The sequence below is a fragment of the Eubalaena glacialis genome, chromosome 7, assembly GCF_028564815.1.
Source record: "Eubalaena glacialis isolate mEubGla1 chromosome 7, mEubGla1.1.hap2.+ XY, whole genome shotgun sequence".
In the NCBI taxonomy this organism is placed as follows: Eukaryota; Metazoa; Chordata; class Mammalia; order Artiodactyla; family Balaenidae; genus Eubalaena; species Eubalaena glacialis.
This window is the reverse complement of record NC_083722.1, coordinates 39059587-39076300: the sequence shown is the minus strand read 5'-3', so window position 1 is coordinate 39076300 and position 16714 is coordinate 39059587. Positions and strand designations below refer to the sequence as shown.

At 34.6% G+C, this 16714-nt stretch overlaps 1 protein-coding gene across 3 annotated transcripts in view; it reads right to left on the bottom strand.

Moving 5' to 3' along the window:
- SRPK1 (SRSF protein kinase 1) overlaps nt 1–16714 on the bottom strand; it is a 100903-nt gene that overhangs the window by 28390 nt on the left and 55799 nt on the right. For all 3 annotated transcript variants that reach the window (XM_061196322.1, XM_061196323.1, XM_061196321.1), the window contains 4 exons: nt 9225–9343; nt 8077–8185; nt 7068–7155; nt 5903–5990 (listed from right to left, as the gene is read on the bottom strand). In XM_061196322.1, the coding sequence (XP_061052305.1) occupies nt 5903–5990; nt 7068–7155; nt 8077–8185; nt 9225–9343 (404 nt within the window). The remainder of the gene's footprint in view (nt 1–5902; nt 5991–7067; nt 7156–8076; nt 8186–9224; nt 9344–16714) is intronic.

Genomic DNA, 16714 nt, shown 5'->3' with positions numbered 1-16714 from the left:
AATGCAAATCAAAACCACAATGAGATACCACCTCACAGTTGTTAGAATGGCTATTATAAAAAAGACAAGCGATAACAAGTGTTGGTGAGTATGTGGAGAAAAAGGAGCCCTTGTGCACTGTTGGTGGGAATGTAAACTGGTACAGCCACTATGGAAAACAGTACGGAGGTTCCTCAAAAAAACTAATAAGAGAACTACCATACATTCCAGCAATTCCACTTTTGGGTATTTATCCGAAGAAAACAAAATCACTAACTTAAAAAGATGTGCACCCCCATGTTCACTGCAGCATTATTTACAATAACCAAGACATGGAAGCAACCCTAGTGTCCACTGATGGATGAATGGATAAAGAAAATATGGTCTACATACACAATGGAATATTATTTAGCCGTAAGAAGAAGGAAATCTTGCCATTTGTGATAACATGGATGGACCTTGAGGGTGTTATGCTAAGTGAAATAAAACAGAGAAAGACAAATACTGTATGATCTTACTTATATGTGGAATCTAAAAACAAAACAACAAACTCATAGATACAGAAAACAGACTAGTGGTTGCCAAAGGTGGGGGGTGGGGGAAATGGGTGACGGTGGTCAGAAGGTGCAAACTTCCAGTTATAAGATGAATAAGTCTGGGACTTCCCTGGGGGCACAGTGGTTAAGAATCCGCCTGCCAATGCAGGGGACACGGGTTCGTGGCCAGGTCCAGGAAGATCCCACATGCTGCGGAGCAACTAAGCCCGTGCACCACAACTACTGGGCCTGTGCTCTGGAGCCCGTGAGCCACAACTACTGAGCCCACGCGCCACAACTACTGAAGCCCATGCGCCTAGAGCCTGTGCTCTCCAATAAGAGAAGCCACCGCAAGGAGAAGCCCGCGCACCACAACGAAGAGTAGCCCCACCTCGCCACAACTAGAGAAAGCCCGCATGCAGCAACGAAGACCCAATGCAGCCAAAAATAAATAGATAAATGAATTTATTAAAAAAAAAAAAAAGATGAGTAAGTCCTGGGTGTGTAATGTACAGCATGGTGACTATTGTTAATAATACTATATTGTGTATTTGAGAGTTGCTAAGACAGTAAATCTTAAAGTTCTCATCACAAGAAAAAAACTAAGTATGTGTGGTGATGGATGTTAACTAAACTTACTATGGTACTCATTTTGCAATGTATACATCTATCAAATCATTATGTTGTACACCCAAAACTAATACAATGTTATATGTCAATTATATCTCAATTAAGAAAAAAAACTAGAAAAATTCATAGTCATGGGGCATTGGGTAGATTATTCAGAAGACCTTGCCTCAGTAGAAGGAATGATTAGCCCTAGACTGAACACTGCTCTGGAGCCATCTAACAAATCATAAAAATAAAATCTGAAAAGGATCAAACTGCTTCCAAGTAACAACTGCATCCCAGAACAAAGCTCAAGATTTATAGCTATACAACATATCCAGCAGCCAACAAGGTAAAAATCACAGTGTCTCAATCAAAGACTACCAGGCAACAAAGGTGCAGGAAAATGTATCTGAAAATTAGATACAGTAATAAATCAACCATTTGAAATTGACCCAGAACTGACCCAGATGTTAGAATTAGCAGACAAGGAAATTAAACAGTTATAGTAGTATTCCATATGTTGAAAAGAGATACAGAAGATATATATAGAAAAAAAGAGAGACGCAAAGATGATGTGGTGTATATGTATTAATGGAATGTGACTCAGCCATAAAAAAGAATGAAACCTCGCCATTTGTGACATGGATGAGGAGATGAGTGAGACAGAGAAAGACAAACACTGTACGATTTCACTTAATAATGTGGAATATAAAAGACAAAACAAATGAACAAACATAACAGAAAGTTACAGATACAGAGAACAAACAGGTGGTTGCCAGAGGGGAGGAAGGTGGAAGGAGGAAAGAAAAGGTGAGAGAGATTAAGTAGTACAAACCTCCAGTTGCAAAATAAGTGAGTCATGGGTGTGAAATGTACAGTGTGGGGAATATAGTCAATAACTATGTAATATCTTTGTATGGTAACATAAACTAAGTAGACTTATCACAGTGATCATTTTGAAATGTACAGAAATATCAAATCACCACATTGTGCACCAGAACTAACATAGTGTTATAGGTCAATTATACTTCAAAAATAAACAAACAAACTCAAAAGAAAAAGATCAAATCTGTGGTTACCAGAGGTGGTGGTTAGGGGAGGGGAAACTGGATGAAGGCAGTCAAAAGGTATAAATTTCCAGTTACAAGATAAGTACTAGGAATATAATGTACAATACAATAAATATAATTAACAATGCTATATGTTATATATGTAAGTTACTGGGAGTAAAGTCTAAGAGTTCTCACCACAAAGAAAAATATATTTTTTTCTATTTAATTTTGTTATTTTATGAGATGAATTATTGTGTGATAATCATTTAATGATGTATGTAAGTCAAATCATTATGCTGTATTCCTTATACTTATACACTGCTGTATGTCAATTATACCTCAATAAGACTGGAAGAAAAACAAAAGAGACCCAAATTGAACTTCTGAGATGAAAAGCAGAAAAATACCCTGGATTGGATAAATCGCAGATTAAGCACTGCAGAATGAGATTAGTGAACTCGAAGGTATAGCAATAGCAACTATCCAAAATGAAATACACAAAGAAAAAATAATACAAACGAACAAATAAACCCACCCACACACAAAAGTAAGCTGCACGGGCAACTTCAAGTGACCCAAAAAAAGGAAGGGGGGGGGAGGGAATGAAGGTATTTGCTCTTTGCAATGGATCAAGAAATCATAAAAGTGATGGCAATAATCAACCCAGTAGCAAAGTGTATACCTAGCGCTTAGATTCTGTTCTCATTTCTCAACTCATAGGAATTAGGGCTTTTTAAAGAAATGGCTGACCCCAGGTTTGGGACAGGAAATGCACAAAATGAGCCTGGAACATTTTGATGTGCCAAATCATAAAGGAACTGTCAAAAACCTTGTGGCTCCTGACTGAAATTAAGAATAAAAAAACTGAAAGAAAAAAAAGTATGAGACATTTGGAGAGACTGAAACACTGACTAGAAAAAAGGACTTCAGAAACTGGTCCCCAATGTTTTAGGAATAATAACTGTGTTGGGGTTATATTTTAAGTCTTTGTCTTTTGGAGATACATGCTAAAATAATTACAGATGAAAACATATCTTTAAGATTGGTCACAAAATTATCAGGAGATACAGACAAAACAAGACTGTGAGTTGATAACTTCTGAAATGGGTAATGGATCTATGAGGATTCATCAAACTATTCTACTTCTGTATATAAGAAATATATCAAAATAAGGTATTTTAGAATGCAGACTGATTAAACAAACCAGAAAACAGAATTTTTAAGTTATTTCCATGTTCCTAGCTTCAATATTAACTTTCATTTGTTGAGAGATTACAATTTGACAACAATGTTATTTTACTTTGTAAGCAGTGATATAAAAATGACCAAACATTCAGTAGCTTAAAAAACAAGAAGAATTGGGTAAAATATCAAAGGAATATGTGAAAAAAAATTTTGTGGGAGATGTTGTAAAGGAAAAAAAAAAAAGGCTGAAAACTAATTAAGAGCCACATTTAGAGTGCCTTATAAGAAAAGCTAGCAGAAGAGGTAAAACAAAAAAACTAGAAAAAAAAAAGTTTCCTAAAACATAGTAGGTCACATAGGTGGCCAAAAATGACACTTACTGACTAATGTCAATATTATATAAAATCAGCTGTCCCTTCTTAATCACTCTTCTCCCCTCACCACTCATGGAAGTAGAATGAACCCATTTATACTGAAGTCTATATTAACTTTCTAGTTCAGAGTCCTGTGATACTTCAATATGAGAAAGGACAGTGCTCCAGAGAAAAGGCAGTATGCCCAGATACAATGAAAAATACAGATATATAGCTCCATGCAGGTGTACCTGTGTTGTGAAAAGAGATGAGGGGCAGGAGAATGACATAATCCATTAAACCTTAACTCAGTGCTCTGCGTTTTATCCTTTCTAATCTCTAGAAGCAGCAAATAATGCAGTAGCCAAGATAGCTGGGAGACAAGTAGGAGGAAGGGCAAAGAGAAATGGCTATGGATAAAGAGAGAAATGAATAAAATAGGAACTCAGTGGATAGAAACTACAGAGAAACCATCTGGTAGTGTCTGGAAAATATCTTAGAACTTGAAATTCAAATCTAATAAGATATTTCAATAGTTAAAAACAAAGCCTTCTTGCTTAGGGTCAAATAAAGGTACTCGGCACTACTGAGGAGACTATTTAGAATATTTCTACAGTTTTACTACAATATTCCCAAATTAATAGGAAAATGTGGCACAGTGAGAAACAGTACAAGATCAAGAAATAGGGAAACAGAACCTAATGGCCATCATGACATCCTGTATGGTTTTATTTCATGGTTAGCCTTCCTCTTAATTCTTTGAAAACATGCATACCACACACACACACAGAGTAAGCCATCTATGAAATGACCACAACAGACGTAAAATGATGATTCATATGGAATGCTTCTTGTACCAGTTTCCTTAGAGATTTGGGGAAGGGGGGGATTTGATTTATATTTCTCCAAGGAAGTAACTGAAAACTAACTTCAGAATGATAGATAAAATCTTTATGTTATCACCTGTTCTCTCTCCTTTCTCATCCTCTCTCCTTGCTTCTCTGTTCAAATCTCTAACCATAGTCCACATGATTAGAGATGGGCCCTATGTAGCCCATCTCCTTAAAAAAAGATCATCACTAGCAATTAAAAATGTGTGCTAAGAGAAGCTAAACATGCAGGGAAAGTAGAATGATATATGCAATGTCTTTCCTTATACATTTTAAAATAGTTTATAAACAGGTTTCAGACTCTCCAATCCAAGTGAGATTCTTCTTCATCTTTCATTCTGAAAAATGTGATAGGCCTTTATAAGCATAGCTGTTGCAACAACCTTTCAATTACTTCCGTGCATGTCACTCTGATATTAACCTGTGGGGAAAAAAACAGCTAACATTCCTTCCAACTTTAAAATTCTAAAATTCTGGATCAAAACATAAAACAAGTCAGTTTTTCCATTATGACAGAATGTGAACAATTACACTTGTTTAGATTTTAAGCATACATGTACAGCCTCTTAAATACTGAGATAAAATGCATTAAATTCTTGTTTACCCAGTATTTCTTTCTTTCTTTTAAATTTTAATTAATTTATTTATTTATTTTTGGCTGCACTGGGTCTCCATTGCTGCGCGTGGGCTTTCTCTAGTTGCGGCGAGGTGGGGCTACTCTTCGTTGAGGTGCGGGGGCTTCTCACTGCGGTGGCTTCTCTTGTTGTGGAGCACGGGCCCTAGAGTGCACGGGCTTCAGTAGTTGCAGCTCGCGGGCTCTAGAGCACAGGCTCAGTAGTTGTGGTGCACGGGCTTAGTTGCTCTGCGAATCTTCCTGGACCAGGGATCGAACCCATGTCCCCTACATTAGCAGGCAGATTCTTAACCACTGGACCACCAGGGAAGTCCTTTACCCAGTATTTCTCATTAACTCCATTAAAATTTCTGCGCTAATTGATAAAAATCATAGAAACTACTTACTAGTACAAGGTTCTTTTCTTAAAAAGTTTCTTTTGGGTTTGGTTTTAATTTGCCTGAAAAAAGGAAAAAAGTGTAAAGCCAATAGCCTAAAAAATCACAACATACAAAGAGAGACCTGATTCATATCTGTGTTCAAAAGTTTACAATAAAATAAAGTAATTTGATTATAGTTTGTTTTGAGAGAAGAGACCAATGTTACCTGTACAAATCTCGTTCCTTTCTTTGGGATAAAGTTATTTCATGATTTGTTTTCAAATAGGTTTTAAAAAGGATACGTGTTCCATTAACTCCTGATATTTTAAAGTCATCTAGTAGTTGAACAACCATTTCTCTATTTGGATCATTAGGATCTGAATTGCGAACCTACAACAGGGAAGAAACAATGCTTAGCAAAAGGGAAACCATAGAAATAAACCAAATGGTGGTGGGGGAGGGGATATCTGCAGCAAATATAACAAAGGATTACTCCAAGAAAGAGCTCATACAAATCTATGAGACAAACATAAAATTTTAATAGCTCAAACAGACAAAGAACTTAATATAAGCAGTTCACAAAAGAAAACACAATCAACAAAGACTATTGTTTAATTATACCATTTTGCTACTCCCAAATTAACTGCTAGTTACCAGGTCAGGAGGAATTCAGGAGCTTTTGCAGGATGCAATCAACCATTGCACTAACCATACTGTTTATTCAGCCTTCATTTTTTTTCATAGAAAAACTTTGAGGGAAGGAAGCAGTACACTGATTTACTTTGGGGCATGAGCTCCTTATCTTATCACAGACTGGCACTTTGAAAAGTACTTCCTTGGAGCTCTCCTGGTCTAGCTTCCTCACTTTACGAATGAAAAACCTAAGGCTCAGAAGAAATAAAAAGATGAGTTGAAGGATATATTCGGATAGAGCTGGCCCTAAAACTCATGTTTTCTAACCCTGAGTTTAAGCTCCTTCTACTACACTGACATTTACTAATTTGTAACAAAACTGAAAATAAGTTTTTGATGATACTTACCTAAGTTTCCAGGTAATAAAGGGAATTAGTAAATATAGTGCTTATTTTTATATATTTGTATAAGATTTTAAAACAAAATAGATATTATATATTTATTCACACAACTTTTCTTTTAACCATAGCAGGAAAGAAAAACATTCTTTGTGCTATCTGGCACATGAAACATACTCAATAAACATTTTTGTTTATTTGCAAGGTTTTTTTCCATTGTATATGTAGGGAAAATTCCCATCGCAGCATATTCCACCAGTTCCCTACCACATACACAGGATGTGTAAATATTGTCTTCCTCTACCTCTTTAAGGATACTAGAACTTTACAGTAAAAATTAGCCATGCCAAAGAGTATACACTTGGTATATCTTAACTGAATAAAACTTTATTTATTTATAATGCTTTGCAGCTCACACATACAATCTAATACTTACTGATTTCAGCAACCGGATTTCATCTAGTGCTGTTTCGGTATAATGTTCAGCACTTTTAACTACTTTCATTGCCACAAACTTCTTCCCCCTAAGAAACAAACAGGCGATTAAGACTAAATGCTCTACCTTTATGTTAGGAAGCTAAGATTTAACTATAACTGGGAGACAGCGACAGAAGTAAAAATATTGACTTCATATTCCCTGTACTCAAACACGAACTACTACTATGGGATCACCTGTACCTGTTAATAGCACTAACTGGCCAAATTTAACTTATGAGAAGAAGAAAATCTGTTCCTGGGTAATGTCAGTCACCAAACATCTGCTCTAAGTTAAAATCTACTTTCTGAATGCTCCGTGAATCCAAGTAAAACCATGAAGCGGGGATAAATAAGGGGGAAAGCTCCACCAAATCAGAAGTATTCTGTATATCTGTATAGCAAAACCTAAAAGGTTAAAAGCTATAATACTTTCCTCTAAGAAGCCAGAAGAAATACTTGGGTGAAAAACTGATTAAAAAAATTAAGCACATAGATAGCAACTGCTGTCTCACCAAAGATAGATGGTACACTTTTAGGTAAACATCCAATGTTAATTGCCTGTGATTTTTATGTAGAGAAGTTTTATACTGTATGGCTGAACAAATCTGTTATCCAAACAAAATACAAGAAAATAAGTAATTTCACAAAGGTTGGTCTAGGGCATCATCTAAAAATTTAGCTCTACTCCAATGAGAAAAACTATGAACTTACATACTACACTTTCTTTGGGTATTTGTAATGTTTTGAATTTGGGAGTTTCAAGCGCCTTACTGATACTAATTTAATCAATCTTGTGTCTCCTCTAAGCTGACTCTTCATCTGAGGAAAGTCATTTGCCCAAGAACATCAAGATTCTCAGTAATAAGATTCTTATCAAGAAATCAGTCTAGAGCTTAGACTAAAAGTGGAAAATCACACACAAACATTTAGGAATCACCTAATTCTCTTGCAGGATCACTAAAACTTACTGAATATCCCATGATAACCACACTGTTGAAAAGTGTCCCCAGCCCAACTTTCGGATCACATGATATCTCCCATTGAATAGATCTCCGATTTTCACAAGATGATAACCTCCTGGAAGAAACAGGAGGGAAACAGTCACTTAAGTAGTAGGAAATGGTATCTCACAACACATTTTTCAACATCTATACACCTTTTAGCAAATAAAAATGGTTTCTTCTAACACAACCAAGTCAACAAAAGAAAATGTTAAGTCAAGTCAGCAACACAGTATTATTGAGCTCATGTTACAAAAAATATCTTAAAGAATAAGAGTAATGATTTAGAGTGAGCAAGTGATGCTTTGTGGAACAACCAATGATTACTTAAAAAAATAAGTCATCCTCAAACAAAAATAAGGTTATGTTTCACAACATTCTTGCCCCTCAGTAATCCAAGATTTATCTAAACATATAAATCTATTTATAGTTGTAGTCTCAGAATGTTTTTTAGGAGAGAGATTAATGAATTCCATTCATTTAACTTTAAAAAAAGAAATTGCTTTTCTAAAACATGAAAACCAGGAAGGCCTGAAAAGGCTGCCAACAGTGGCAGGAATCAAGGGATTTAAACATGCATCTCTGCCTACTGAGAAGAAGAACCAGGTTCTCCTCAATGGTTAAGAGATATTCTGTTATAAGATCCTACCCAAGAATCCTGGAAAGTTTCATAAAAGAAACAGAAAAGATAACAGGCAACCTTATGACACAGTTTAAGTATCTATAATTCCAGTTTAATGTATCTTAGCAATCATCACTTTGAGAAAAGAGTAGTGAAAGGTGTTTTTCAAAAGTCTACATACCAAATCTTACCACTGGTTACTTCTGGGTGACAGCATTATAGATGGCTTTTGTTTTCTTTTTGTTTAACATATTTCTGAAATTTTCTAAGGTAAATATGCACTATCGTTTTTAAGGAGTAAAAACAAATTTAATTTAAACTAAGCTTTAATTAAGTCAAAGTAAAAGGAAATACTAATTCCTATACTTGGAGAAAAGGATGCAATAAGCAGAAAGCATCAATACTGTTTATGCTGATAAACCAAATATTCAAATGAAAAACTGCATATACATGGATCACATCTTACTTAGTATCTCCTCACAGAAAATCTTACCTTTACAATAATCATTGGGATCTTCCTGCTCATCATCATCAGATCCCAGAATCTCCTCTTCCTGCTCTGGGAGATCACTCTCAGAGTGGGGAGCAGAGCCTCGGTGCTGAGTTTCAGATCTAAGAAATAATACAAACATGTTCATTCCATATGGACAGAAGAAAACAGGACCAATTAACAGATACTACAAACAGAATGTTATGTAGTGGCAGCCTAGGAAAACATTACCTATCACTTTACCTCATGTTAGGAAAATATTAGCCTTAAAAAGTCAGTGCATGATTAAATAAAATCTGGAAAATATATAAAAGTACAAAGGGAAAACATTACTTGAATCTCAATGTTCAAACAAAATTGCTGATAAAACTACTAGACCTTCTTCCAGTAATCTGCTGTATTTTTATAAAAATATGTATCGGTAATCACATACTTTATAAACAAATCTGTATCCGGCTTTGCCTATTATACTGTAAACTTTCCCCCTCATACCTATGCAATCTCTTAAGTCTTACATATTTCCCATAGAAGTATCACTATTTACTCTGGTACATTCTGCTCAGCTGGACATTTGTTTCTAATTTTTCACTACTAAAACATAAAGCTGTTGAGTATTTTTAGATAATCTTTATTCTGTATTTAGAATTATTTCCCTAAAGTTAAACTGCCAGATAAAGATAGAAACATTTCCCTTATTTATAAAAATAACATGTTAGGACTTCCCTGGTGGTGCAGTGGTTAAGAATCCGCCTGCCAGCGCAGGGGACACGGGTTCGATCCCTGGTCTGGGAAGATCCCACATGCCGCGAAGCAACTAAGCCTGTTCGCCACAACTACTGAAGCCTGCACCCTAGAGCCCACGTGCCACGTGCCATGAGCCCATGCACCGCAACTACTGAAGCCCGTGCGCTCTAGTGCCCGCGTACCACAACTACTGAGGCCATGTGCCACAACTACTGAAGCCCACGCACCTAGAGCCCATGCTCTGCAACAAAAGAAGCCACCGAAAGGAGAAGCCTGCGCACAGCAGTGAAGACCCACTACAGCCAAAAATAAATTAAAAAACAAAAAAAGTTAAATGTAGGAAATTTGGAAAATAATTGTTTTGTTAGATCTCTACTCTGAACATATTAACACTTTGGACTATTTCCTTCCAGTCTGTGGCCATGAACAGTTTTTAGGATTATTACATAGTATGACTTTTCTGATAGGGTTGTAGTGAATTACACCTCCAGCTACATATGGGCTTCCAGTATTTAAGTATTACTAAGTTCAGAAAACTTAGCTTATTTAACAGGTAAAAATGGTATCTCATTTTATAATGTATTAAACACTTCCAAATTGATTCCTTTCTCTACATGCCGTCAATTAGTCATATCAAAATTTTTGAGCACTGAGTAGTAGTTCAGGAGGCAGAAAGACTTGGATTTGCATTCAGGCTCTGACACTTATTAGCTGCCTGCTTCGTAAAGCTTTAAGCAAAAGAAACAGTGTCCATAGCACTCTTTTCAGTAGTTGTAGGAAAAGGAATTTTAATTCCCATTTTCCAGTATTTTATTTGTGTTTTCAAACCTGTTTCATCAGATTGTTTTTTCAAAAGATTCAATTTAACAGAAAATTATAATAGCAGAATCAGTTACATGGGCTGTTGAGACCTAAGACATACCTTGGCAAGGATGACTAGATTTAGATTTTTGGTGGCCATTCCAACCTGCCTCAATTCTTGGTACTTTTTTGTCCCCCAGAGGATACAAAAGTAGTTATAAAACTGCAGGATTCAATGTGTTCATTCTCAGTGAAAACATGTGTTTGGGAAATTTATTCAGTATGGAACTACCTGGCTTACTTTCCTAAGTGGAAATAATGAGTCTGAATGAACATTTCCAAATTTATGATTAAGACATGTTTCTAAAACAAATTCTCTGATTTCAAACTTGTTGCCTTTTGCAATTAAAATTTCATTTTAAGAACTACAATTGAGAAATTTTTGAAAAGTAGTGAAATATAAGTAGCAAAAAACAGACATGAAAATGCTGGACTATTACAATTCCACAAGTATCATGGGAGTAGTAAAGTTAAAAATTTATTTTTTAAAGATTCGCAACATTTTTGGAAGAATATGTATTTGTGAAGTTGTTTTTAGTTATAAAACCGAACATTATTAAGTATCATTCCCAGTTCAAGGATTCAAAAAGGAATTATAAGTTCCAGGTCTCAATGTAAAATATAAGTCTCTATCTTGACCATGGCTGGTACAGAAGAAAATCCTGTCTCATTCTAAATCAATAAGAGAAATTGATCAACTAAGGGGGAAAAAAATCCAATTTTTAACTTTTAAATTTCATTAAAAAATACACTTAATTTATATTTATTAATTTTAAGTATATACATAATGTCTTAAATGTTCTGTCATCTCTGTGTGTGTTGGATGTCCTGTGTCCTCAATCCCACAGTCTTCCTCTATCTTGATTTACTCCATTTTCATAGTGCACATTTATCAGTAACTTCTGGAGACTGAGTGCATGGGAGGTAAATTTATTAAGATCTCTCCTATCTTTATTTTATTTTATTCTCATCCTTGACTGCCAGTCTGGGTATAAAATACACTGCTCTTTTGCGTTCTAGCTTTCAGTGGTGCTGTTGACAAGTCCATCAATGTCTTCTGAGCTTTGAAATAGGGCTTGTTTTTCTCCCTGGAAGGTGTTTTTTGTTTGTTTTTTGTTTTGAAGGACCTTCTCTTTAATCCCCATGTTCTGAAACTTCCAGAGTGGCTTTTTAAAAAATCCATCTTGCTAAGTACTTTCTATGTACTTGCAAAATAGAGATTCATTCAGTTGAGAAAATTTCCTGTAATTCACTGAAAATTCAATCTTCTTCATATTGTCTACTCTCTCTGGAACTTCCCCCCCCGCCCCCAGATTCTGGATCTACTGGTCTACTTCATTAATCTTCTTATATTTTCTCTTATTTATGCATCTTTTAAGTTTTTCATTCTACTTTCCAGATTTATCTTCCTAACTTGTATTATCCTTTAAATTTCTACCGTATTTTAGTTTCCCACACTTTTTTTTTTCTCTCTTGAACATTCTTTTTCGACAGACTCCTACGCCTTCTTTTCTCTTCAGGATATGATTATAGTTTTTAAGTTTCCTTCTGATCCCTGCATTGTCTTGGCTTTCTCAAACTGCCCATGTTTTACTAATGCTATGCTTTTATACATGATGTCAATCAATGAACATCAGACAACTGAAAAAAGCCTCTGTCAGAGGAAGGCAAAAATGGCCTGGCAACCACAAGCCCCTCACGTTAAATATTGCCTTTTAATGACATCCTCAGTCTAATTTTTTCCCAGCCTCGTGCCAAAACACACACACCAGTTTTACTGACTAAAGGTCCCAGTTTTAGACATAAAGAATAGACTTGTGGTTGTCAAGCAGGAGTGGGTGGGAGAGGGATGGGCTGGGAGTTTAGGATTAGCAGATGCAAACTATTATATATAGAATGGATAAACTACGGTCCTACTGTATAGCACTGGGGACTATACTCAATATCCTGTGGTAAACCATAATGGAAAAGAATATGAAAAAGAACATATTTATATGTATAACTGAATTACTTTGCTGTACAACAGAAATTAACACAACACTGTAAATCAACTATACGTCAATAAAATAAATTTTAAAAAAAAAGCCTCTGTCAGAAAAAGACAAAAACCAAAAACAAAAAGAGAAAATCTGAGAAAACAGAGATAGTTACTATTAGATAATGAGGATAAGACAATGACATGATTAAAGAGCTCAAAATCACTATAACTTTGATTGATGGTTGTTATAAGAAAATAGTATAAAAAATCTGAAGAAATATTACAGAAAGAAATTTCAGCTTACTAACATTTGAAACTGAAAACAATTCTTCCTAGAACAAAAAAGGAGAGTTCTAAAATAGTTTCAATCTGTGATTTTAAACTCTTCATATCTATTTTCATGCCTCAAGTATTTGTTATTCATATTCAGAAGACAAAAACTGTATCAGTACTTTAAAGCTCTCAAAGCATATAAAATTTAACCCAGTACCATCTACAAAATCTCTAATATAAACTGAAATGGACAACAGATCAAATTTTAATAGCAGTATGCTTCCAAAGGAGTCAATTTATAACCTGATCAAAACACCAGAATGTTAGAAATAGGAATATATTTGGCTGCGGTACAGAATAGAGCCAAGGCAAAAATCTGGGAGAAAGGCAGAAAGTAGCGGAAAAGCTTGACAGATTTGACACAGAAACTCTGGAGTGTGAACAAAGAGATGATAAAAGCCAAATTAGAGTGTTCTCTCTTATTTCCGAGGATCCTTTCAAGATTCCATTTCTGGTATAATCATCACTAATCACCCAAATAAATAGTAAAACCAAAGTACCAAACAAAAATTTACTGAATTTTTTGCAGCCAAATATTATATATTCATAACTATCATAAATATGCTATTTATGAGTTTTCACTTAACCATTTCATGAATTTATATACTCAAACTAGCCACGTGAGCTCCCCACTCCCGTTTTCTAAAGAATAAATGAAGAAATTCTTACAGCTCAAAACAAAAACACCCTGCAAACGCTATTCTGACTCACTAAAATTGGTTTATAACCTACTAGTGGGTTGGGTTTGAAAAATACTGTCCTAGAAATTATCTTTAATTTCTTTAGTGAGATATAATTCACATCCCATAAGCTCACCAATCTAAAGTGTACAGTTCAGTGGTTTTAGTATATTCAGAGTTGTGCAATATCACCACAATCTAAATTTAGAACATTTTCATTCCCCCCCCCAACCCCAAAAGCCCCAAACCCATTAACAGTCACTCACCATTACACTCTTCCCCCAGACTCTGGGAAACACTAGTCTACTTTCTGTCTCTATGAATTTGCTTATTCTGCATATTTCATATACATGGAATCACATATTATGCAGTCTTTTGTGACTGACTTCTTTCACTTAACATGTTTTCAAGGTTTATCCATGTTATAGGATGTATCAGTACTTCACTACTTTTTATGGCTGAATAATATTCCATTATATGGATAGACCACATTTTAATTTATCCATTAATCAGCTGATGGACATTTGGGTTGTTTCTACTCTTTAGCTATTATGAATCTTGCTGCTATGAACACCCTAGAAGAAGCATATACAATCGTGTTCAGAGCAGCACTGTTTGTAATAACGAAAAGCAGGAAACAACTAAATGTCCATCGAGAGGAGAATGAGTAAGTTATAGTATTTTGATATAATAAAATATTACACCCAACAGTGAAAATGAATAAGCTACATGCATCAGCTTGAATAAACTGCACAAACATAAGATGGAATGCAAATAGCAAGCTGCAGAATAAATACAATGCATCACCTTCAATCAAATTTTTAAAACATACAAAACAGCCAATATATAGTTAAAATATAAAGAATTACACAACTGCAACTAGTAGGTAAATAAATCCTAGAGATCTAACACACAGTACAGTGATTATAGACAATAAAACTGTATTACAAACATAAAACTTTCTAAGAGACTAGATATTAACTGTTCCCACCACTGGAAGAAATAATAATTATGAGATGTAACAGAGGTATTAGCTAATACTACAATGGCAATCATAATGTAATATAAATCTATCAATGTGATATAAATCCATCAAATCAATAGGTTGTACAATTTAAACTTACACAATATGTCAATTATATCTCAGTTTTTAAAAAGCTGAGAAAAAAGAATGAAAAACGAAACAACAACACAAAAGAAATACAGGACAAATTCAGGATAGCTATTAATTCCACAAGTGAACTATAATATAGAGATATGATCAAGGAGGAGTACAAGTGGGCATCACCTGTACAGTAATGACATTTTCGTAAGCTGGGTAGGAGCTACCATTTTATTATTTATTATTTTATTCTTTTTTCTTTTTTTGTATATCTCAAATATTTTGTTTAAAAAATATTGGCTCTGATTGCTTTCAAGTTCAAGTATGAATCTAACATATGGTTGGCTTATTGAGATTTTGCTAAAACATTATCAGACACTTGCGAGTCTTATTGACCTTATCCTTCAAGTTACCCCAAAAAGTGACTTTATATTGCCTCTCTCAGGTTAATCAGGGCTTTATCACAAAATACAAATGGTGGCAATGGGGAAAGGGGAGAGATTCAACTGCATGCCTAATTCATGAAAAAATCTATACCTGCACAAAAATTTTCTATAGTTAACTTAGATTCTTCTGTTTGTTTTATGGAGAATAAACAATTCAAATAAATGAAAAGTGTACAGAGAGAATTTAAATAACAAACAAGTTTGATCTAAATTGATATATTCGTATATGTAACTTTATATCCATTCTTTCCAAACATTAAAAAAAATTGGCATACTATAGAATAAAATGAAAATATCTTGGCAGATCTTGATTTAAAGAGGAAATGAAATTTAAAATTTCAAAATATTTAGGTATAAGTGTATTACATGTTAAAATCTATGACATACTCAGCTTTACTCAAGAGAAAAATTTATAACCATGAGTATACCAATTAGAAAACAAGAAAAGCTGTTGTTAACTGAATAAAGAGCTAGAAATAAAAGGAGTAAAATTTTAACTCTAAATTGAAAGTTAATTATTTGAAAAAGATTAATAAGATAGATAAGCCTCTGGCAAAACTAATTAAAAAAAAAAACCCCACAGGGATATAACAATCATGGAGATTAAAAAATTGAAGAGTCACCCCTAAAAGGCAACAAGTTCAGTTGGTCAGACAGTAAGGTCAAGTGCTACTACATTTTCAACAAAGAATACCAGTTAATAAAGTGTACCAGTGCATCTCTAAGAGTTGGAAAAGCTTTCCAGTTAATTTGAGAGCACTAGCATAACCCTGACATCCAAAGCAGAAGAGAATAACACACATGCATGCACGTGTGCGTGCGTGCATGTGCGCGCACACACACACACACACACACACAACAAACAGAAAACTACTGGTCAGTTTCACCAGTGAACTTCATATACAACTACTGAATATTGTAATATTCACAAGCAGACATAAAAGGATAATTCAAACAGGAAACTTACTGTTATTCACTATTTAATATATGTACAGAAGAAAACTCTTAGAAAAATTATGAAGACATCTGACAAAATTCAAGATGCATTTGAGACTGAAACACTTGGTAATCTAGGAATGAAGTGGAGAGAAACTTACTCAACTCAAAGTTATCTATTAGAAAATCACAGAAACATTATAGGAGCATTCCTACAAAAGACAGATGTTCATTACAATTACACAGTTTAATGGCTACTTTTCAAAGTTGTACTTGCAGTCACAGATAATAATTTAAGGCAAGAAAAAGAACCAGAACTGTCACCATTACAAAGTGGCTATTTACCTAGAAAATTGGAGAAAAATAACCGAAAAATTAGTACAACCAATAAAGGGTTTTAGGCAAGGAAGAAA